The 24,887-nt window shown below is 42.6% G+C and overlaps 1 protein-coding gene across 1 annotated transcript in view; it reads right to left on the bottom strand.

Moving 5' to 3' along the window:
- pard3aa (par-3 family cell polarity regulator alpha, a) overlaps positions 1-24,887 on the bottom strand; it is a 295,125-nt gene that overhangs the window by 150,287 nt on the left and 119,951 nt on the right. The window contains exons 8-14 of the mRNA XM_071206980.1: positions 16,119-16,234; positions 15,122-15,205; positions 10,563-10,688; positions 7,950-8,183; positions 6,936-7,123; positions 2,423-2,562; positions 1,847-1,975 (exon numbers count right to left, since the gene is read on the bottom strand). Of these exons, the coding sequence (XP_071063081.1) occupies positions 1,847-1,975; positions 2,423-2,562; positions 6,936-7,123; positions 7,950-8,183; positions 10,563-10,688; positions 15,122-15,205; positions 16,119-16,234 (1,017 nt within the window). The remainder of the gene's footprint in view (positions 1-1,846; positions 1,976-2,422; positions 2,563-6,935; positions 7,124-7,949; positions 8,184-10,562; positions 10,689-15,121; positions 15,206-16,118; positions 16,235-24,887) is intronic.

Genomic DNA, 24,887 nt, shown 5'->3' with positions numbered 1-24,887 from the left:
TGACGTGGAAAGCAATGCCATATCGAGTATAGCAGTATCTCATAGCTTGTAGAAGTTGATGAAACGAGAGAAAAAATACATAACCAGAGAGAGGTTATTAGACAGCGTTTCAATTATGGGCTTTTTCTGATTGCGTCATGCCTTAGGAGCTCAGGGAGTGTGGCCATCAAGCTCTCACAGCGCGCCTCTCGTGAGTCACAGCCCAGGGGGCAGCCGCACCACTAACACCACTTTCAGCATGATTCAACTTCTGTCTGGGCTGCCGACAAGAGGTATGAATCAGCTTGGTGCATCCCTCCACTTAGAATTTAGATTTTGCCGCAATGAATACAAAGCCTGCTGAGTCACCTGAAGGTCAGAGGTTCAAAGGCCGCAGCAGGAAATTAAATTGTGTACTTTAAAAAGGTCCCCTATTATACTGTTTTTCATCAATAGATTATAGGTCTCAGATATATACAAAACATTTCTCTGAAGGGTTTTGCTCCAAATACCAAACGGATCATTGCAGCGTCCCATAAACCCTTCTGTTTCAGCCCCGTTTCAAAAGTGCTGATTCTCTGTCTTTTACTTTAGATGAAAATAAGGTGCCACGCCCTTCTGCAAGATATTTGGTCTAAAAAACCCACAATGGTGCTCCAGGAGGAGATTCAGGTGATACGGTTGGGGGGGGGGTTACCTTGGTTGGTGATTGGCTAATGGTTACACAAGCCAAAAAACGTTATGACATCATAAAGTGGCCAAAAGACAGGTTTTGATATAAATTGATCAGGACAAAAAGAGAGTGAATCTTTTTTCCTGAAACTTTCAGAATCTCTTTAAACAGAGGGGAAAACACATGTTTATATATAAAGACATGAAAAAGTGGATTTTGCATAATAGGTGACCTTTAAGTTGCCTTTACACTTCATTTTAATGATTAATATTGTAAAAATGTAAATCTTTTTTTGTAAACTCCTTTAATACAAATATGAATATAATGTGAGCCCACTTGCCATGTTATAAATGTTACAAATAAATGTGACGTTGTAGTGGAGTAAAATGTGTCTCAGAGGGCAATTTCTCTACAGGTTGAACATCCTATGGCGGGGTTAACAGCCTGGGTGCCAGGCTGAGTACTATGTGCAGGAGTGAGGTTGGCATTAAGGGCCCCTGGACTGCCAAGGTGCTGCGCCGCCGGAGCCTGCTGTCAGAGGGACGGAGCGCAGGCTGGACGGGGGCAGTAGCCTCACCATCTGTTGCACGACAGCCAAAGTCACCCTGTATGTAGACTGTGTGTCTGAGAGCCTGCATAATCAATGTGTGCATGTTACTGTCCCTGTTCATGTGAGTGTCTGCATATGCTAAGAGCTGCAATTGTGCCTTGCTCAGATGACTTCCATTAATTGAAAGGGTTCAGAAATAAGTCTGTGTTTCAACGTGAGAGAAAGATTGGTAACTGAGTGTGTCTGGGATTGGTTAGGTTCACGTTTTTCCTTTTGAAACCATGTGTGTTCATGTGATTCTCAGCTCTCATTTTGTAGTGGTAAAATTGACAGCTTAACTACACATATACATTTTTAGGATAAGTATTTTTTAGCCTTAAATACTATACTGGTAGAGTAGCTATCAACTTATTTGAACAGATATGACACTGGTTTAATTAACAAAACATGATTAATTGCAAGGATAGACAAATAGAAGGGTTGATGGGTTGATTGAGCAGTTGAATGCACACAGGTGCAGCCACAGTGACGGTAAGTAAAGTAATTTCTGGATTATTTTAACTAATCCAAATTCCAATGGGTTGCCGATATTCTTTTTTTAGCAGCAGTTAAGTAAATAGGTCATAAAGTGAGGTAATACTGACCACTTCTCTGGGCAGCAGGGAGTCCTCTGGGCGAATCACCAACAGGTTCACAGTCCCTCCCATGGGCGTGGCTCGGAGCAGGGCCACCACCTCTTCCTGGCTCTTTCCATTCAGATCCACGCCACTTACCTGCACATCAAAACAAATACATGAAAATCATAAATATTCAAATGTGCACAATATACATGTCAAAGAAATGTACACATAAATTCAACAAAAAAGAAATCACAGAGCTCTGACTTTGACGAGGGGGGAATCTGTGTCCTCCACATAACCGTTATGCAGAATACCAACTGAGCTAGTTGCGGCTGGTATTAGAGTGAGCACCAGCTGATTTTCATGTCAGTCTTATTGAAGAATAATTAAAATATTGTAACATTTTCCTCAGTTATGAACTGGAGCTGAATGTGTGTAGCCAGAGGGAACAATGCATGTTTTAATCATTTCAACAAAAGCTCTGTAAGATTACATTTTGGAACAAACCCATATCAGCAACAGAGTAATTAATTCATTGTCTGAAATAATGTGCAATTCCACAGAGCGATGGTTAGAGGTTGCTAGAAAGTGCTGCCCCACCTCCAGCAGCCGGTCTCCAGCTTTCAATCGGCCATCTTGGATAGCGGCCCCTCGAGGAAGGATGTTTTTGACATAAATGGGAGCGCTGCCACCAATGGGGACGTCCCTGGATGTGATGCTGAAGCCAAGACCCTCAGGACCTAGAAATAATGAAAAGCAGATAGTTAGAAAGCTAAGGTGATAACTTACTCTCATTCAGAGGTTTCCTAACATCAGTCCTTGAGTTCACTTGCTGAAGGAGACTTTATCAAGTGTGTTTTGTAAAGCAGGTTTACATGAACATTGGCAGTACAATTGAAGGATTGTCACTCACATGCTCCCACACTGTGCAATCAAAGAATAATTATAGTGATATAACTGATTTACAACCTTGTGGAAGTGATATCAGTCTGAATAGAGAGAAATAAATTATGTGGTTTATGTCTGGTTAAGTGTTCCAGCACCTCAATAGGAGTTAATACATGTCAAGATGTGTTCCTTAAGGTAGATATAGTTTCAGATGTTCATGTTTTCATTTAAAAAGTCACTTACTTTTTTTAACATCTAATAAACAACAGTACCGCTTTGTAAATAATGGAATATAAGTGGATGTGTAGTTCCTTTGTATGCATTATAAAATAAATAATGTGTATCTCCTTGTTGTTATTTCTAATTAAAGTCAGAAGGAATGCAAAAATGCTGTACCAAACATCATAGCGCATTTTTAGTGACTATAAAAACTGGCCAGACTTTTTATACCATTTCTTAAAGAACCTTTTCATTATACACCACTGTAACATATGAAACCACTATGCAGGGATGAAATTATGGCTTTCCACCATGTGCTGAACGTATAGTTAATATAAACAGACTTACTTCCATCTTTCCCATCAGGGTGTGTCTCAAGCACGTTTCTTTTAGGGAAGTCCAGATGAAAATGTGTCCCTAACTCTAAATATAGTGTCAATGCTATGAACCAAAATTGAGTGTTTATGATAAGCGCATGTGGACTTATAACCGCTCTCGCAAATTGTGGTCGGATTAAAGACTGGCTGGGACCAGAATAAGCAGAGGAAAGTGAATGATTATGGATTGCAAAATGCATTAAAATGCTGTTCAATACACAGTCGTGCACTACATCTAAAAAAGCAAAAAGTACCATTAGCCAGATGTTTGAACCGAAAAACCCTTCATACTTCACGGTACAATGGCAGGGCAAGTCTGGGTCAGAGTAATCTTATACTATATATATAGAGACGGTTTGAAGTGGGCATAATGTAGAAAGCAGTGTTCAATTAGTGTTCATTAATAGCTTCCTACTAATGTATCAAAGAACACATCTAGTGCCTTTTTGGAGTGCAATGACTGGTAAGGCTACATGCAACAGCTGATGATGAGAAAGCACCTCATATAGCAGCTGTGAGAGTTATTTGATTTGGGTTTTAAGACTGACCTTTAATGTTTATCAAATGAATATGAATTGCTGCTCTTGAGGAAGTAAGTAAATAAAATAACAGATAAATAAAAGGGATCTCAGGCCTGACCTTTTCTGCTGACCAGACCTGAATTTGTCAAATAAAAGCCTGAAATGGTTTTAAATGTCAGCTCGGGAATGAGGTTAACCAAATAAATTGCGTTTGTCAGGTTAATCTTTGACAAACTATTACAAAATTCAACAACCTTGCTTCATAACACAATTAGATGAGTCATTAAATACAGTGTTCAAAGGGATACATTCCGCCATGCATAACCTAGCCGCTGGCGTTTCTAGCAGACACATAGAAAAGTTGCGCGATGTGGTTTCATAGGAGGCTTTTTTGATGCTAACAACAGAGATTAGTATTCATGTCAAAGTAGCTGCTCATTTCACAGAGCTGTCAGCACCTCGGATGGTTCATCATGACCTACTTTTCCCAGTCTCTGCAGCAGTCTGACAAACTCTCTGTCGTCTCGCTGACAGTGATGGCGTTGATGAACAAGAAAGACAAAGAGCGAGAAGCGCGGATGCTAACTTTTCTCGTGCCCTCCTCACACAAACAAACTTGCGGGAAAGGTGATGAAGGGGCTGCTTCTAAAGTCAAAAAGTTGAGCTGTTGAGGATAATGACGTGCAGTGATCTCTCCATCAATGCTGCATGATAACTAAGCAGATAGAAATAGCTGCCTTATGTGGAATGTTACATTTGCAGAGCTTGACTTCTTCAATGAAAAACTTTTATGACAAGGTCACACCGCAGCCATGGCAATCAGTAAGTTCATTTGCTATACTCAAAATTAAACTACAGAGACCAATAAAAGAAGACATATGTGAGTCCAGTCCTTTCTAAACGACTACATGGTCGGTGATATCCTACTGCACCTCTGTCTTATAGATTCAGATCTGATTAAGCTGCAGTTGGTGGTGCCCTTTTCAAAACCTCTACATCACTGTCTTTGTTCCCCTTTCCACTGTGACCCCCCTCCCATGTCGGTGCCTTTCCTCTCATCTGGCCTGCTCACGGCCTAATGAGCAGAATCAAACTCCTGCCCATTGTAAGATCCCGTCATTAACACTCTCCAATCAGGCAATTAAGAGAATGCATCTGTAGCCGGCCTGCAGTGATTAACCGCTGACGTCTTTATTTCGGGCAATGGAAGACAAGGATAAAAGTAAATGCATCCTTTAAGGATTAGTTGGAATCCTGGCTCCACAGTCCAATTAAACAGCGAACATGAGGAGAGGCTGAGGCACATTAGAATGACTTAATGGGGTGCGTATGTCCTTTTCGACTGCAGCATTTGTTTACAGCACTCTGGATAATTTGCCAGGCAAGATCTGCTCTTGCCACTTGGAACTCACTTAGGCCGAATCACAACAATTACAATGTGTCAATAACAAAAGTGCCGAAGCACATTACACAAAGTACATTAGTCTTGATAAAGTCTGTTAGTAATCAAATGGAATTGTCAAAATGGACTTCAGGGGAACACTTCCTTCAACTCTTTTGGATTTGAATGCTCAGTTAGGTTTCCAATTCAACAATATTTGGATAATATTTCATACCCATTTAGAGTTCACGAATGGCTTGAACAAGCGAGGCACATCCATTCCTGTAAGCCCCATTTAAATCATGAGCAATAATCTCAGAAACCATTTATGTCACTCGGGCATGAGCATACTTTTGAGAGTTATGGCCAGTGTTGAATGAAACCATGAAATGGCTAGTTAAAAATTAAATAAACTGCTGGCATCAGTCCTCTAGAGCTACTGAACCTCCACCAACATCGCCCCACAGCGGTTTCACTAGAAATGGGAGGCTTGTGTGCTGGAAAAAAAGACGTGATACATATAAACACAAAACTATAAATTGCATTGCCGTCCCACATGTATAAGGACTCTAAATCTCTGATAGAAGGGCTTGGGGAGCGCCGCCAAACATATTAGAGCGGCTGCATTTCCCCCGAGAGCGTTTCATTTAGCCTGCACTGCTGCCCTCACTTGCCGCACTATTCCCCCGTGCCAGCGTTTAACTTAACATCTGCTCCCTTCAACTGAGAAAAGGAGAAAGGAGCCAGAGACAAAGAGAAGTCTAGTCGCCTCAGCACTGGTTCATTTTACAACCGACTGCTTGTCAATCATATACAGATAGTGAGGTGATGAAAATGAGATGGAGTCTGGCAGTAAACCCAACACAATGGTTGGCTCAGATATGCTGCTCCAGTTTCAAAGGCCCGTCCAAGTCCACAAACAAACCAACCTCAGCTGGAAGCAGACTGATTGCTCAATCTTAATATTTCAACCACAACCGACCGTGGTGATGCAGCCTGAGTGCATCAAACCACAACCACTGTTTTGAAGAAGCGGTTGATCTGTGCTTTCTTTTGGCCTGCTCACTTAAACAAAGTCTCAAGGCATATTTGAGGTTGTCTGCCTCAACCAATTGCTTACATTTAAAAATGCATACAGATCACGAGACAGCCCTTTGTAATGAGGAGTTTAGACGGGTGACTGAGTGGAACATTGGTAATAGAGGCACAAATAGAAACAAGAGAGACAGGTGCTATATCCATCTGCTCTTCACTTGAAGGATGAACTGGTTTCAGCTGCTTGATGATCAAAATAGCAATTGAATGCTCCTGGAGTTGGGGATCAATAGATGTATTTTCAGCAGTCACATCACCAGTTTCATCGCTATAAAACAGGTTTGCCAATAAAAGTGACTCATGTGAGTAACTCAACACATTGACTTTTCCAGGAAGTTAGTTTTATTTAGTTTTGTTGTTGCTGCCTATCCGTAACATTCACTGTATGCATTTAAGAAAATCAACTGTTGACACTTTAAAGAAAAAAAGGTGTGCCCTACTTGCTCTTTGCTGGGCATCATGGTACCAAACAAATATAGAAAATATAAAGATATTTAAGGTCAGAAAAACCCCATACAGTTTGAGTGCTATTGGACTGGTCTCCATGCTAATATAGAAGTTGTTTAGTTTGAGTATTGTTTAGTCATAAAAATGCAGCAGCAAAAGTACTTTTCCAGACTCTTGTTCCTTACCTTTCTTTAGCTGGATGTTGAATCTGCGTCCTTTGTTCTTTACGTAGGTGCTGTTGGACGGGTTTGTGCTCACCCTGCGCTGCAGGGAGGGGGAGGGGGCAGAGGAGGTCCTGGAGACCAAGGTGTGCGGTAACGTGGCGCACCGTCGTCTCATCTCTGGGGTGCTTCCTGCCAGTGGCGGCGGGTGGCTACAGAGAAACACAGATCAAGGTTTAATACCTGAATCAAATAAACTGTAACTCAATGTGGTGGAATTCTAAGCATTTCCAGCATGCTGTTATAGGATTGTGTGTATATTTTATAAAAAAATAAGCACAAGTTTCAAGTATCAGTTTTGGGCCATTATTGAAAACAATGATATTGTCCTGACCCTGCTCGCTACCTGGATCACTCAGTTGGTTAAAATGCTCTTGTTCAGAAAATAACTTGATGCATACATTGCTTATGGGGTAAGGGTTGTTATCTTGTTAAAAACATGCAATGTCCTTTTAATTGTTAGCGTATAACACATACTGTTTTGAATGAAAAGTATTTATATATTGCCATCATCTTTCAGGTTCCAATAACTCAACATTACATAAGTAACTCTGTGCAGATACTGTATCTCTAGCTTCCTGGAATTAGGCCAAAGACATTACAGAAAGGAATAGTAACCACTGGCAGATCAATTGGGCTTTTAACAAGATGATCAGTGACGCAGACTTGGAGGTCTCAGGTATAAATTGCTAATAAACTGCTTGCTTTTCTTTTATTGTGAAGCTTTTAAACATTGATGGATTCACAGTGAACATAAAAAAGTCATTTACTGGTATGATTAAAATAGAATTGCATTTATTGGGAGCCTAAGACTGCTTAGCCTAATTATTTGCACAAGCATGAACTTTTGTTACTTTTCAAAGCAGAAAGACAACATTAATTTCATGGTGCTGTGTTTCTCACTTTCACCTGGCTTTCTAATTCTGTGTAGACAACATGTTTTCTGGATAGGATACACAAGATAACTTTTAAACATACTCATGGTCGAAGCCTGGTTGTGGTCCAGTTCTGGGTGTCATCCCCCCCACAAGACTAAGACTGGACCTGTCCATCGGCGGTTGAGAATCTTGGCTAAAGCGGACTCTGTTGGGATGGGGCGGGCTGAGCTCGCTCTGGATAAACAGTATCTCGTAATGTCTTTTGAAGGCCGCGGGGATGACATGGAAGAGGATAGACTGGCCACGCATCGCCTGCTTGAAAATGTTCTGGGCTCTGGAGGTGATACAGAGAAAGTGAAAGAGAGCGGTGAGGTCATGCAAACAGAAGTAAATTAGATTTAACATTATAAGATATACAAGTACAATAATGTACTATCATAGCTTGCCAGATATAGAAGGATAACAGAGGCTACGTGGTGCTGTATGTTGAGAGAAGATAAGGAGATATGAGGTTAGCATGGCTAATCACAGAGCTACTCACCGCATAGCAGTAAAGGACACAGATTACATTATCTATAATTACCAGCATCAAGGCAGCAATGAGGTAAGAAAGGTGAGTCATCAATGAGAAAATATAAATGATGTATTCAACATTATGCTACTGAAATGCTGGATGAGGGGCATTTAAGTGTCTTAATGGCATAGTAGTCTGTGGACATGAGTTGACTCCATAATCAGAACAGAAGTAATGAATCATGCATCAAGAAAGCTTTCCAGACAATGAGGTTCCAAAGTAAGCAGACACACACTTCTCTCCTTACAAACAAAAAAAACACAGCCAAAACACACACTCATTCTCATGTGACTTTTGGGGCCGAATAAGCCAAGACAAGAGCTCAACATGATTCCCAGACGCATGAATTGTTTAGTCTGGTTTGCCTGTAGCACTTAGCATATAGATAGGCTCGCCAGGAGCGAGCCATGCTGCAGCATAAGGGGCCAGAGATGCGGTGGATTTCTGGATTCCAACAATCCCACCTCCTGTTTCCAAACCCCCATTACCACGCCAGTAATACCATGCTGATTGTATCCAAATGACAGCGGCTAAGCTGCTTCTGCCACAACAGACAGCACTTCATTTGAGCAGAGTCACAGAGGCGAGGCGCGCACGCTGCACCAAGCCACTTCTGCAGGATTTGGCCTCTCCCATCTTTATTCTTATGGTAATTTACAAAAATCACTCTCATGTGCACACTGAGGAGCGATGACTGAGTGAGTAAGTGTGTGTGTGTGTGTGTGTGTGTGTGTGTGTGTGTGTGTGTGTGTGTGTGTATGCGTGTTTGTGTGCGCACCTGCACATATACAGTGCCATCACTTCAGTAATCAGCCTCCACGCAAGCCTGATTGAATAATAAATTACCCCATCAATGCATCATTACATTCAGTTAGATTAAGCGCCTCAAAATATTTACCCATGCAAAACAATCCAAGGAGATTAGACTATCACTTTAAATTGTCACTCTCTGCGAGGAACAATCAGAAAGGGGGGGGGCAGAAGTAATGATGGAGCGAGGGGGGCAGGGGGGAATAAAAGTTTAGCTACTTCTCCTCATTTTCATGCAGAATCACAAACATCATATGCATTTGGATGCCGGTGAGGAACGTGTGTTTGGCACGGTGGGGAGGTAAGTGCGGAACGCTACAAAACATCACTCCCTAGTAGATTTGGTTTGTAAGCCTCTTTCACAGTAGAAAGGTTTGGAAGGAAACCGGGATGTTTACTAATGACAATAGCATCGTTTTCAAAATAAAAAAAATCCTAAACCCTTAGTGGCTTTATACACAGTCAGATGAACACATTGACATAATGTTGTAAGGTAACCGTGATCATCGGGAGTTTCACAAGCTGCGGAGGGCTTCTCTAATCTTTGCCAAAGTTGGTTGTAACATTTTAGGGTATGTTTGCTTATAGAAAATACTGTTCTCTCTTTGTCTCTGACTCTACCTCTATAGAGGTGAAAACTTGGTTTCTGTCAATCATCAGCAGGTTAGAACTAAACCAAGGTGTTTTTTAATATCCATCCCAATCTGGGCCTTTGTGAGAGGTAATCCAGCTTTTCCACCAGAGTCTAGTGAGAATGAGAAGCAATCTGTTTATCTAGCGCGCACACACACACACACACACACACACACACACACACACACAAAGACAAGTGTAGGTAAGATGTTAAAGCTTATTCTAACTTTGTGTACGTGTCAGCACATGTGCAAGTATGTGTGAGATTGGGCACATTAAGGTGATGCGTGTGTGAGAGGGAGAAGGGTGGCTTTGGGTAAATGGGTGGAAAAGTCCCAGGTGAAATCTTCATTCCACTTTAAGGGATGAATGCGAGCGATGAATCGATATAAACAAATAGAGAGAGAAGTGTAGGGTTCCGAGGGCTGAAGGACTGTGACTCAGGGAAACCTATTACAAGAGGGTCAAGAAAGTCAGTCATATTTATGTTTTATTGTGCGGCTGAATGTTTGGCTCGAGTTATAGAAAGCAAGATTATATACTCCTATGTATGCCTAACACAGTGCTCTCAGTTTCAACCGTATTACTGAGACAGTGCACCAGGATAACACTGTATGTCTTGTATATTTTTGGAACTACTATAAGAAATTAAGTAAGATATATAATCATGAATAAAGGGTGTAATTCAGAGCTTACTGTTCAAAGCGTAGGTGGCGAATGTCTCCCTGGTTGATTTTGACAATACAGTCGTTCTCCTGGAAGAGTCGCTCCTGCTCGGCTTTTCCCCCTGGCTCCAGACGCTTAACCAGCAAGCCTTGCGTCCTGTGAAGGATCACACATCATGTTAGAGATAACACATCGTTGAGACACATACTGTAGTAGTTAGGAGACACAGTGACATATTAATATACTGAGCAGCAGGCAGCAAGTTGCAGGCTACATCCCCTGCATCCTCCTATTTAGAAAACAGGAGACCAGCAAAGAAAAAAGGAAGTGAATTAAGAAGATGAGCTAGGTGGTAAGCATAAGATGAGAAAATAAATGATTAGTTACCCAGAGTTGGTTGTTTTCAAACAACAGTGCAACAGAGCAAGTGTTTTTGTAGCCCCAACAGATGCTGAGGTAGCGTAATTAGGTCAAGAGAGTAACTTTAAGTTAATCATAATGTACTTTACTTCTGCACAATGCTGCACACAAAACATTGAACGTGGACATTTAGTTGTGGCCTAACAGATATGCATACATCTAAAAATGTCCTTGTCCATTATAGTAGCCGTAATAGGTGTCCAAACAGTTGGAATGAAAGTAATTAAATATTAGCGGCTAATGCATATCTGAAATAGGCATTGTTAAAAAGTATGGCAGCAGCAGTCCCTAATATCTAATAAAAGTATGTAATATGAAAGAGGATGGAATACAATATCCCTTAAAGAAGTTTCCTGTTGCTGTTCTTTTTTTAAAGTGGACCTATCATGCAAAATACACTTTTGTACATCTTTTTTACAGGAATATGTGTCCCCGGTGTGTCAGGGAACTCACCAAGTGTCAGAAAACACAACCCTCTCTCTTTTCCTCCGTACCCAAATCTCTAAAAATGGACTGATACAGATTTCAAAATTCTCTGACGTCAAGAACGAGGAGCTCCGCCTATATGGGCAACTCTCCACCTATCAGGAGGAGACAGCCACGACCATTGCCGTTTGAAAGCGCTGGAGACACTGTAGTACATATGCCAGGCCTGTAGGTGGTGCTGTAGTCTGCCACAAAAGCACTAAAGAAGACTTCTCAGATTCAGCCCTTGCAAAAACAGGGCTAAAAAAAAGAGTAAATAGAGCGAAATGAGACATGGCTAAAATGCATGATCTGTTTGGTATTTTGAAAAAACATGTTTTATATAAGTATGGGACTACAATATATTATTCAAATATAGCATGATAGGTCCACTTTAAGTTAACTTTCGAAACTTTGAGTTTAGATAAAGACTAACATTTTCCTGAGAACCACTGATTTACAACATTTTAAGCTGGTGTCCGTCCCTCTGTCCTCCACTCTATCTGCCTTTCTGTGGGCAGGTTTGAGAGAATGACAGGGCGGTTTGTCTGGGGTAATCCAGACCAGCAGCTAAGAGATCATCTCATGGCTGCAGAGGAAACGCTGCAGTTTCCTTCACTGGAGCTTAAAACGAGAGCCGGCAGTGTTATAATAAATACTCAGGCAGTTCCACAGCAGGGCCATCTCAGCAATCCCTTAAAAGAAGGCAACCTTTACCTTCAAATAAATACATCAGTGAGCTCCTTGGGGCTTTAGTTAGGCCCTGAGGATAACCACATGCAAAGAGATCTGATGTGCGCTCGCACAGCAGAACTACAAACTCCATCTGTCTCTAAGGCGCAAGATGCCTGAGGTAGCAGGCAGACTGACTGAGTGCAAACATTTGGTGTCCTTGCAATAACTGACAAAAAGTTTGGAAGCTTACTTTTGGGAAATTAAAAATAATGATGAAATATAACAGAGCCAAAACTATTCCGGAGCCAAAGATGTACTAGATACAGTCGCTTACAGGGCAGCTGACAGCTTATCCATGGCAAGGACATAAGCTGCCTGATTTTCATAATTTCCTGACACTTCCTGTTGTTTTACTGGACTCATAAACAACAGCACATTTCATTGTGACCCTGTTTACTGCAAACGTCAAGGGCAGATTCTTCCAGCCCTTTAGCATTTCAGCCAAACAGGGCCACTCTCTGAACATTGGTCTAATTGTCTTCTTAATGTGGACATCCACGCTCTCACCACAGACTCATCTCAGCTCGTCAATGGGGGGAAATGGCTCAGCATTAAGTTGAAATTAAAGATCACAGGAGGCCCTTCCCTCTTTCTCTGTGTCCGAGCCGGCGTTGCCAGGTCAGCTTAAGTGTGTTGAACAGAGAGTAATTGCGGGCCGCGTGGAAGCGGACATGATTGTGCTTTATCTCCATAAGTGTTGGCAGCTTGAAAACAAAGTATTGCGAACGGAGATTACATCATGGACACACTCTAATGACTCCTGATCTGCTAGCAGAGCAGAGACAGTAGATAAAGGAGTTTTGGTTGATCCCTGATCAGTATTCAAAGCAGCAACAGGGAGGATTAGGGGCAAAGAAGCATCTTTTAGAGATTTGAAGAAGATGATTTAGTAAAAGCACTATTATTGTGATGGCTGTAATGCACTTCCAACTCAATTCCTCCTCATCTCACCGATGGCTTTTTCTTGGTGGATAGTTTTCAAGCTCTTGGGCAAAAAGCAGGAGGGCTAAAGAAACATCTAAAAGGTCTTTTCCCACAGGCTGTTAGTCAGTGAATTAATTCTGTATTGGATATGAGCACATGGAGTTTGTAGTTACAAACATCAGGAAATTCATCTAGCCTGCTAAATGTCAGGGTTTCTAAAACATAAGACTCAGCATTGCACTACACTGCATGGCCTTACTCCATCTTGTGGCTGGGCAGCAGTGCTGACAACTGATTTGAAGGAGGCCACCTGCTCTCGTCTCCTGCCTCTAATCAAATAATAATCCAATCAGGATCTATTTATGCACGGCAATTATGTCCGCAGTTTGTTTACAATCGAAACTGGTCATGGAATGAGAAGTTCATTAAGCAAAGAATGCATCTGCGATGGGCGTGTGTATTTGAGCGTGCAGATGTGCAGTATATTTATGTGCGCCGCATTCAAGGCAGATCAGCACTGCTTAAAATACAGTTTGTGTAAGAAAAAGAAAGTGATCGCAAAAATCCTTTCGGGAACACACTGCTGGAGGTAAGTCCATACTCTTCACTGCATGGGTGTAAGGTATGTGCATTGGGTTGTGTTTGTGAGAGGTCGAGAGTCTCTAAGCTCTCTCCTGGAGCTGTCTGCCCCTCCTGCTTGGATCTAACTTGATGCCAGTACAGTGGAGCAGAATGCGATCAGGCGACGTTGGAGCGCCTGCAGTTCCTTGTTTGCCGTCTGCTTTCGCTGTCTGTCTGACCCCTGTGGCACTGGTCTAGACACTAATGACAGCCCGCTGAGGCTAATGCCTCCTGTCCTAGCGCACAGCATACAGGAAGGAGCTGGGCCGGGCCATTAGCATCATCCCACTGACCAGACGCTAAGTCTTATCATGTCTGAAGTTAATTGAAGGCTCTGATGGCTATTAGTGCCTACCTTAGCTGATGGAGAAGAAACCTACTCACAATGCAGCATTACCGCTCTATCTTGTAAGATGCAGTTGTGGGAAGAGCTTAAGGATGATAGCGTGCCTAATAAATGTTGGATTTGAACTTTATTTAAGCGATATTGCTGAGTGCGAGTCATCATGAATCATTATTTTGTTGCTCTGACTCAGGATATCTCATAGTGCCACAGCTTTTTAAAGGAGTCAATAGCACGAGGTCAGAGCTAAATATAGCTTCCTGACACTTGCTTATAAACAGCAATGGGATTAGTGTCCCAAAGAAATGACACGCAGCAGTCTTCAATGACAGCCAGCTTCTCTCCCTCAAATGTCATCCCATTCCATCACCTCACTTTGTCTGTTCACCTCACCCCCCCCCCTCCTCTTTCCCGGCGCTGAGTAGTCACATTCACCTTGGTGCTGTGCCAGTCCCTTGGCCTGCAGCGGGGATCTGTGTTATACACAAGCTTTTAGTTTGATTACATCTGGCTACTTCCTCTCTCCTTTATTTTTCTGGAACAATTGTAAAACTGGAATGTATGCTCCTCTTGTCCCCTTGTCATCGACACTACTCACATAAATAAATAATAAAAAGGCAAACGAAAGCAGTCTTAATCACCTTCAAGGCAGAGCAGACACCGTTGTGACTGAGGACATAGGTTGGAATAAAGTCAAAGAATAACAGTGCATGCAGTCAAGAGCAGAGCTGCTTTCATCTGTTTTTCTTCCCACTGGGGGCTTCTGGCCTTTCACATATGAGTATTGCTGGGTATGTGCGGAGTGTTTTGGAAACGGGACTCACAAAAACAAAAAGACGGCGAAAGAACAATCAGTCAGTGAAAAAAACCACCTGGAGTCAAATGTTAAAAGAGGTGAATAAGAAAGAACAGAGTGAGAAAAAGAAATATAAGAGGGAAATGATGAGTAAACGCAACAAGAAAGCAACATCCACAGGCCTTCAACACAAAGGAAGTAGGAGGCACATTGGATGGTGAAACTAACTAGCTATTGTTGCGCACTAAGCTGCTTTGATTCAAATGTTGCAAATCTCTTTTTTACCTGATATCGTGGGAACTGAGCGGCACTACGTGGATCCCCAGGGGCCCTCCTCCATTGGACACTTCGACTGGCTTGAGCAGGCTTCTGCAGGGCGATGATGGATGAGGCCGAGGGGGGGAGGCCGGGGGAGACAAGCATGAATACAAAACAACAGGAATGACAAGAAAATGTAGAAAAGCAGGATATAAAAGACGACACAGTCAACATGACACGATGTTGATGGGATGTATGGGATGGGGGTTGGTGCGGCCTTATTGGCGGTGGCTGCATTGTGTTGTCTACATAAAGTCATCCATTACAAAGTCAGGCTGGTGGACCTCAGGGTCGATTATGGACCCAAATGGAGACTTCAATTAAGTGATTAGGATCAGAGTGTTGTGCTAAAAGAGAACAGATTAATTGAAAAATGTGTTGGGGAACGGAGGAGGAGAAAGAGAAGGTTAATTTGTGTAGATAAAGACGTAAAGACAAATTAACACAAGCTACCGGTGATGCAGATGTGTGTGATGATGTTGATGGACGGGGGCGTGGTGTTTATGTACTCTATTGTCATTGTAATGTGGTAAAATGTGATGGCAATTTTCAACCTGTAAATACATTAAAAGGTCATTTCACCAACAATTACAACATGGATATATTGCTTTCTTACCTCTAACCCCAGGTTTTAAGATTTCCTCAGCCACCCCACCCCAATACAATGAATCAGAGTTGTGGTTAACATTAGAATCCTTAGAGCTACATGCTACCGCAAGCGTAAATGAACAATAACTTCCCATTATTTATACAGAACAAAATGGGCACTATTCTAAAGAAACTTTGCCAGGGTATCTTTGCAAAAAACAGCACTGCAAACTAAATAATTGTGTGGTGGCAGACAGATCAGAAAACGCAGATTTTAAATGGAAAAGTAAAACCAAAACTATAAAAGGTGGATACGAAATATTTGGTTTAGTACATGTGTGTATGTGTGGTCAGGGGGGTTGTTGGGATCACTTACTCTAGACTAAACCCAGGTGAATGTTCCAGTGAAGAATCAGCCCTCCCTACTGGCTCTATACGTTCAATCCTCCTTTCTTGTCTCCTTCGCTCTTCTTCCTCCTCCTCCTCCTCCTCCTAAAAAGAAAGAAACAAAAAGGGAAAAAAGGGAAGGGTAAATCATTAAAAGCCTGTTCCAGCAAAGTAAAACACTCATACTCTCAATGTCATCATTTATTATTTGGCTGGGCTTGCATCTCCCTCGGTTCTGCCTATATCTCTCCTCTGGCTTTTAATCCAATTACCTGCAGGAACAAGTAACGGCCTCAATTTTAAATCAAAAGAGACTTTCAGTAAAGTGAAGACGTCATCACTGAGGATGCTAGAGAAACATCCTTTTCGGAGCCAAAAACTTCAGTGACTGTAGAGACAAAGTGGCCGTGATCGATTGCTCCTTCCCGATCAATCAGGTCTGGTCCGGGGCGTGGCACCGCTGCCGGGGTTTTTGCGGTGATGCGATCGGGTCCAGAGTGAAGGAAAGTGGTCGCGCACACTGTCATTTGTTCCTCTCACTCTCTTCATTTCATTTACTCATCTTCCTGCAGGGCCATTAGGCAGCGGGGCCGGTAGGCGGTGGCTTCTACAGGGCAGCCAGACGTCTGAGGACTTAACTAGGCTCTGGAACGAGAGCGGCTTCATGCTCCCCTTAATGGGGGATAAAATCTTTATCTGAGCTCTCTTTACGGGGATGGTACAGATTGAGCAGAGCACTTACATGCAGTGCTGACATGCTGCATGTAGAATATGAGGGAGACAGATTTAATAACCTAAGGTTCCATTTCAACTATTCATGTGTTGAAGGTTAGACACATGGGAGGTTCATCAACAAGTGACAAGAACAGTGATCATCAACATTTCAAATTTAAAAAGGACAAGGTCATTTCAGAATTTCTTCTAGTCCTGTTAGGGACTGCTGCTCCGTGTGTGTGTGTGTGTGTGTGTGTGTGTGTGTGTGTGTGTGTGTGTGTGTGTGTGTGTGTGTGTGTGTGTGTGTGTGTGTGTGTGTGTGTGTGTGTGTGTGTGTGTGTGTGTGTGTGTGTGTGTGTGTGTGTGTGTGTGTGTGTGTGTGTGTGTGTGTGTGTGTGTGTGTGTGTGTGTGTGTGTGTGTGTGTGTGTGTGTGTGTGTGTGTGTGTGTGTGTGTGTGTGTGTGTGTGTGTGTGTGTGGTGTGTGTGTGTGTGTGTGTGTGTGTGTGTGTGTGTGTGTGTGTGTGTGTGTGTGTGTGTGTGTGTGTGTGTGTGTGTGTGTGTGTGTGTGTGTGTGTGTGTGTGTGTGAACCTGTCAGCCCCCGGGCAGTGCAACGTCTCCTGTGAGGGTCTGCTGAAACGCTTTGTTAGCCACCGCTATTTCCCCGCCCTCACCCTTCACCTCCCTTTTCTCTCCTCTTTGGCTGAAATGTCAAACACATCCAAATAGGTCCTGTGCCATTATGGTTTCTTTATGGAAATGGATTCAAACCCTTTCAGAGCCCCGGATATCTTTGGCGTGGCACAGAGGGACTCTCACCTATTTATTTATAAGCGTGGGGGGAGAATATTTTCCTCAGCAGTCTACCTTAGCTAAAGAGACCTCGACCTGTCTATTTCCTCTCTGTAACAACGCGGTATGAAAATGAACCAGTCCATCAGTCAGCCCTTTAATTACGTGTCAGCTGCGATCCCAGGTGCCTAGTGGGGCCCAGTATTCACAAAGGCTTTCATGAAAACCCCCCCAGGTGGGTTGGCTGATTTTCTTTTTTTAACATATATATGCTTTGCACAAAGGACCTGTCTACCTGTGGTCTCAATGAATAAAGACAGGAGAGCATGAAGTGGAGAAGACATGTGAAATTTGAAAGAAGAATAAATATTGTGCCATACTTTAAGTATATGCTTGACAAAGAAATATAAGGTATGTAAGCCAATAGAATGTTGACTTTAGAAATGTTCATACAGAATGAAGGAGGTGATGGTGCTCATGATCTTGTGTCTCATTAGACGAGTGAACTCAGTGTATCATCACAGAAAGTGACATGTAATTAACTTCAGTAGCTCTCAGCAACAATCTTCTGTCTGTGAGTTTGCTGGTGAAGATGATAAGTGGTTCCCTTAAAAATGTATTATATTTGATGTAATTAAGAAAAAGTAAAGGAAGAGAAAGACTATTTGCGAGTCAGTGCACAAAGGATGCTTCACTTGCACAAGGCCAAATGCAAAAAGTGCAAGCAGGTTACGTATGAATGTAAATTACCAAACTGTGGTACGAGCAGATGTCAGAGGAGCACTAAAGGGAGGTGATATTTCTATTTAGGTATATACCAGGTGACTGGTGTCAGAAACGAAGAGGAACTGTGAAAATAGCTGTAAAGGAAAGAGAAACTTGTGATAAAAAAAATGAAGAAGTTTCATGACAGAGAGAGCTCGAGGAGAGCATAAAGAAAAGGGCTCAGAAAAGATCATGTAGGGGGGAATTGCGTTTTAAAAAGTTTGCAGAGGCATATATTTATAAAAGTGGGAACCACTCCAGAAAGAAAGAGATTTTCATTTGTTTCAAAGACTTTTCATACAGTATAGCTGTATTCTTCTCACCTTATTCTCCAAACACAAAACGAAGTGGTCCACCTTACACACTCCTGTTTCAGACTTTGACTTTTCTCGCAAGGACATCTGTGGAACAGGTGAACTGCTTTAGATATGAAAGAGGAATCATTTCACTGCTTTGACAGGATTCATAATGCTTTTGTGAAAAATGTACCAATGTGTTGCAGCTCTAAAGTGAAACATATCGTCATAATCTAGCTGGAACAAAATACATGCCCGTCTTACACTCCTGGTTTTGTTTGTGCTAGTGTTCTGATGTAAGAGCACAGCTGTGGTAAGTGTTTTTATTATCATATTATAATGTGCAACATGCTTCCACTGCCTGTACATTTCCACCGTATCCAGAAATGCATGATTGACACTTTGACACTGGGTTAAGACGAGGCTATCCAACCAGCAAGGGCAGCGCCTCCACATTATAGTCTCAGGACAAAGACTGAGCTCTAACCAGACACACACTGGATATAATGAGGAATTACTTGAGATTGACATTTCAAGCAGTGAGGTCCTCAAAGATAGCTGCTAACTTCTTGCTATAGTAGTTGAGGCAGTGGTGTAGGGGTCAGTGTCTCCTTGTGACCAGGGGCAGAAGAAGAAGAAGAAGCCATCTCCCTTTGTATTCCCTGCCAGCCCACTTACTGTCTGTCCTTGAGTCAGAAACAAAGCCATGCACTGAGTGACAGTGGATGGTCAGAGGAGAGACACAGGCTAAATATACATCCATCTGTCCCGCCCTTCCATTATCCCTCTTTCTTTGTCTCTCCATCATTCTGAATCTATCCCTTCCCCAAACCAAAAAGAACCCTCCATTTCTTCCTCCCCTGAGTGCTTTAAGCACCCTGTTGATCCCTTGGTAACCAGCGGAGTGGGAAAGCAACAAGGCTTTTCAACTCTCCATGGCACTCATTTTTATCACTCTCTCTCTGCTTCATTCCTCCCTCCCCCTTCTCTCACCCTTGCTCCCATGCATTAGAGTGAGCCCGTAGCCCTGATCTGTTGCCAACAAATCTACCAGCTCCTTTAACCCTTGCTTTTTCTCTCCTTCATTGTTGGAGGTTTGGCCTTAGGACAGCTGCAGCATATGATTATTGAAACGCATATAGGAAAGGGAGAGAGGGAGAGGAACATGGAGAGGCAGAGAGGGAGAGCTGCAAAGTGCAGAGTCTTGTTACCTTCAAATGGACGGACAGGTTAGAATGGGAAGAGGACCAGGGAGAGAGGAGAGGAGTAGGAGCGAGGGAGGTTGGGAAGGGTAGGGAGGCAGCTGCTCATGAACGACACACACACACACACACACACACATATACACACACGTACACAAAAGCCCACTGCTTGAGGGTTTGGGCACAGGGTGTGTGTTGAGGAGCTGTCAACCTCCATCAACCGCTAAAGGACACCTACAGCAAGCAAGTGTGTGTGTGTGTGTGTGTGTGTGTGTGTGTGTGTGTGTGTGTGTGTGTGTGTGTGTGTGTGTGTGTGTGTGTGTGTGTGTGTGTGTGTGTGTGTGTGTGTGTGTGTGTGTGTGTGTGTGTGTGTGTGTGTGTGTGTGTGTGTGTGTGTGTGTGTGTGTGTGTGTGTGTGTGTGTGTGTGTGTGTGTGTGTGTGTGTGTGTGTGTGTGTGTCATTAGCATGGGCAAGTAACATGTAGCCGTTAGGCGAAGCGTGGTGGGGACTCCCTTCTGAGTCCACAAGGGCTTAGCAATGACAGGTTCAAAGGTCGCAGCGGATGGTGTGTTTGTGGCCACCATCCCTCCTTCAGGGCTGGGGTCCACATCTGTGCGACAGCTTCAAGGGTGGAACAGGCCTCCCTGTCAGACAATGTCACCCGTTTCCTTACAATAAGCCGTATGTGCCCAGCAGAACAAATGGAGGCCAAATAACAACGTATCTCAAAATGAATGTGGTATGTTGGCTATATTAAAACAATAAAGGAAACAATTAACTCAAAGCATTTAGCAATATGACTGTTGAAATATTTATTTTTGACCTAGCCAGCCGACATTTGAAACATGAATTGTTAAAGCTGACATACATGACGCCCCTTATGGAAACATTAAACCAGCCAAATGTAACAAACGATAGCAAAATGTGAAGGAAGGGTGAAAAAAACAACGGAGGCAGAGGCTTTTCTCTCTTTCTCATAAAGAGGTTAAGGAGCCATAGTTGTACCCTCATTACCTCCTGTCAATGCTAACAACTGTACACTAGAAAAGACCTGAAAGGACTTCACAGTACCGCTGCATAGCACAATGGCACTGACATACAGAAACAAGCTGCCGGTAATAACTCCTAATTGTGCTATTATAGTTCATTTGACCTCACAAAGCAATTATCAATACTTTTCCATCTTAACCAGAGCCTCGCTCTTTTCAATCAGCTGTTAAAATAAGTTTAAATGCATTTGGCACAATTATTTTTCACCTACATTTGAACCACAGATGATCCCAACTAGTGTACTTAAATTAGAGCAGCTGCCTCCACCAGCTGCTGATGGATGGCATGTGCAGTGTGTAGGATGACCTGTTCATGGCTGTGACAGAATTGACCACGGATTATTCTTCGTGTTACAGAAGGGCTTTTATCCTTCATATCCATCCCCTCAGAGGAAAGCGCCACCAGGGCCAAATGATGCCCCAAAACGGCCTCTGTGAATAGATTGGACATGACTGTTGCACCCAACGACCTAGCCCCACCCTCTCCCCCATCGTTAACCCTTCCTTCCCCACCAGCCCATCAGACTCCAACGCCATTAAAACTACCAATATGTCACAATGATACAAATTATGAGACACTTATTTACATTGATGTCGGGGATAAAGGAGTATTATAAAAGGCTAAGTGAAGAGTTAAACTGATTAGTGCATGATGAAGGGTCATAATGACCTCCTTCATCCTACCCACAAGTTCCCTAAATGGCACTTAATGGTTGTCAGCAGAGGCAAAATCCAGTTTCAGCAAACTGTCTTATCTTCTTGATATGGTTATGATCTCATGATGATGTAAGCTAATGGTGATTTCAATACGCAGAAATAAGGATGTATCGTGTTGATGTGAATTGAGTTGTAGGGTGGAGCGCTTACTGTTTAGGCCTCTGTCTCAGAGAATGCTGCTTTTTGTTTGGCGAACTATTAGCTCCCTGTTGGAGTGAACATTGAAAATCTGGATGAAAATCAAAGCAGTGTCACCCCGGTGCCTGCTATTACATCCTATGAATGGGTGAGTGAGAGAGAAAGAGAGAGGGAGGCTATGATACTACAGTCCTATGTTTGTGTGCCAAGGGGAGTTGCCGACGCGGCGGCTGTCCTCTGATGAGGACATGTGTTGTCTTTCATATTTCACACCCTGCACCCATGGGCTCCAGCCTTGTTCAAAGGAGAGCACTTGCATTCCAGATTAGATGTACTATTCCTTTTGATAAGGACGAGAGTGAGAGTCAAATGTGTGTTGTTGTGCTAGGTTAGGAATATGGGGTGTGAGGTTATAACGAGTATAACGAACCTGATCTGAATTGGAACCAAATAATCATGACACAAGTTTATTCATTTCAAAAAAGTTCAGAAATCAAGTCCAGTCAATCTTTGTTTTACCTGGACAAAGAATTTTCAGAATCGTCGTTTATGAATGCAGCAATCTTGATATAATTTCTATGTCCATTGGACCTCCCGAACGGCTACAGCTTGCTTTGTAGTGTTCAGGAAACATTTATGTTAAAATCTGTTTAAGAAGGGATTACTTTTTCTCACCCAAGTTATGTGACATCAAATAAACTAGAACTGTCTCAAATGTTCTAAGAATCCTAATCAATATCAATCATAATATTGTTGAAACCGAATGATGACCGATCCTCATGGGGACACAACGCTTTGTGTTTTTTCTTATCATTAAATCTCTATTCTTAATTATTTATTTCCCAGCCGATGATATCATCCCCAATTGACCACGTTTTATAGACCTGCATTATCCAAACAGCTACTTTTAATCAGCAACACAGCTTTTATCTAGCCTTTAAATCTGTCGCTCTTTGTTTTGGAAATACATGGCTTCTGGCTCATAAAAGTTCAGGCTCAGACGTGGATTTACTTGAAGCAAATTACAGGGACAGACAGGTTCCTAATGCTGTTAAGCAAATTAGATCAGAGATGTGAGGCTGCATTTGTCCACATCAGGACAGAGAGCGGCGAGATGTGCAGGGGTGGGGGTGAAAGTCGGACAGTGCCGTTTGTGGGCAGATATTTAGAAAAACAAATGCCTGCCCCTCTCTTTACTCCGGTCATTCTCCCTATTTGTCTCTTAACTACAATCTCTCCTTTTCCTTTGTCTCTGCACTCTATAATGAGACCTGCTTTGTGGGGATACATCATATGCCATGCCGGTTTCATATCAGGCCTGCACTGATCTATCAATGACACAGCTGCCTTTGCTTTTGTCCACTGTATCGTTAAATTGCACTTTAATTAAATTAGGCCTGCTAATTATGAGAGCTTAAATCAATCACCAGGTCAATAACAAAGGCCCAAAGCGGACGGAGAGACCCGAGACTTTTTCCATACCTCATCAATAACAAACGCAAAACGGAGCAGACCCCTCCTGTACCAGAGAGGTTCAAACGGGTAGGGATTACCGCAAAGTGAGTTATCGGCACCGGCTTTTGTCCAGAGCACTTATTACTCTTACAAGCTCAGTGAATAATGTTATTTGAATAAAGTAGAAGTGTTTCAAAGACTTTGATTATGCCAAGCATTTTGCTTTAGAATAGCACTTCAAAGGGGGTGTTTAAAGCAGTTTGAGAGTTTCTGGTGCATACAAAAATGGTTCAAAGGGGATATTATGACTTTCCAGACACCTGGCTTAGGTGAAGAGAGGTGATTGTGAACAGATAATCCGGGAGGTTGAGTGCGCAGCCCAGCTGAGCGGACGGTCCCAACTGAATCCCAGGTCTTTATCCATGCATTAAAAAGAGCTCTGTGGTGCTTTCCACAGATTAATCATCATTGTGAGCTTATTAAGTGGGAGGACAGTCTGCTTTCCACTGCTCAGAACGTTAAATCCATCTTTCAAACTGTGAAGGTCAGTGAGCGAATGTTACCCCCGTTGAAATAATAGCGGGTGTTTGAATTTCAATGAGAGCACCCATGGTTCAGATCTGGATTGCAATTAAATGCTTTTTCTTTTTTATTATTATTATGATTTTCAGTTGCCTCATCTGCAATTACGTGAGTCAGAATCACGCTGACTTATTGAGCAGCACGGTGGCTGCCAATAAGCTACTACCCCTGAGCGGCCAAATTGTCCTCCGAACTATCTAATACAACAGTTACTGTGATGCAAATGCTGTATCAGCAAGTAATAATGTCAGCATTGGAAAAAGGAAATATGCAGCGCAGCTATTCACAGAAGAACCTCATCCATTTACTAAAGGCTGTTTTAACACGCGGTGACCTCAAACTCTAAATACACCGAACATGAAGAAGGAGGAAATGAAAAAGAGGGAATGCGGGTGAATGATGTTGAACTATGAATAATTAAGTGTAAAGAAAAGCTTTGGTACACATTGCATTGAGTTATTAACGGTTAACGGTCTTTTCCACAGATCAGCCGTTGTTTGCTGCCTTGTTTGAGCAGGTGGGACAGGGGTGAGCGGGGGCTCATCTGAGACGTCATGGGAGCAATGTGGAGCTAGACGGGGGTGCTTTCCATTTCATTTTAATTGGAAGGTGAAGTTCTTGGATAAGGGAGAGAAAGAAAGCCATTTGGGCGAGTCCTCGCTTTTAGACAGGGCTAAATGAAGAGGGCCGTGTGGAGATGAGGGGCCTGTGGGGGGCCGGTAATGAAGAGAGGTCCCAAAAGACTCCGGCACAGCCACAGTAATCTAGCGGACCAAGGAAGGGGGGCAGGGTGTGGGTGTAGGGGTTTGAGGAAAGAAGAAGGATGTCGGACCACAATCAGAGTATCAGATTATAAAAACAAATAGATGTTTTTGTTTGCACATTATGGCTGTGAGTGCAATGAGCACATTATGCAAAAATATATTGATTGATCAAAGGAGTGTGCTAGTTAGAGTTGAAGACAAGTTACTTGCTAAATACGACAAGTGATTGCAATCACTGATGAGATAAGAGCACAGGAAAATCATCAGTGTCACAACAAACAAGA

Source organism: Pseudochaenichthys georgianus, chromosome 20 (genome assembly GCF_902827115.2).
Source record: "Pseudochaenichthys georgianus chromosome 20, fPseGeo1.2, whole genome shotgun sequence".
Classification (NCBI taxonomy): Eukaryota; Metazoa; Chordata; class Actinopteri; order Perciformes; family Channichthyidae; genus Pseudochaenichthys; species Pseudochaenichthys georgianus.
Note: the sequence above shows the minus strand (reverse complement) of the source record. Positions and strands in the feature narration are given on the sequence as shown.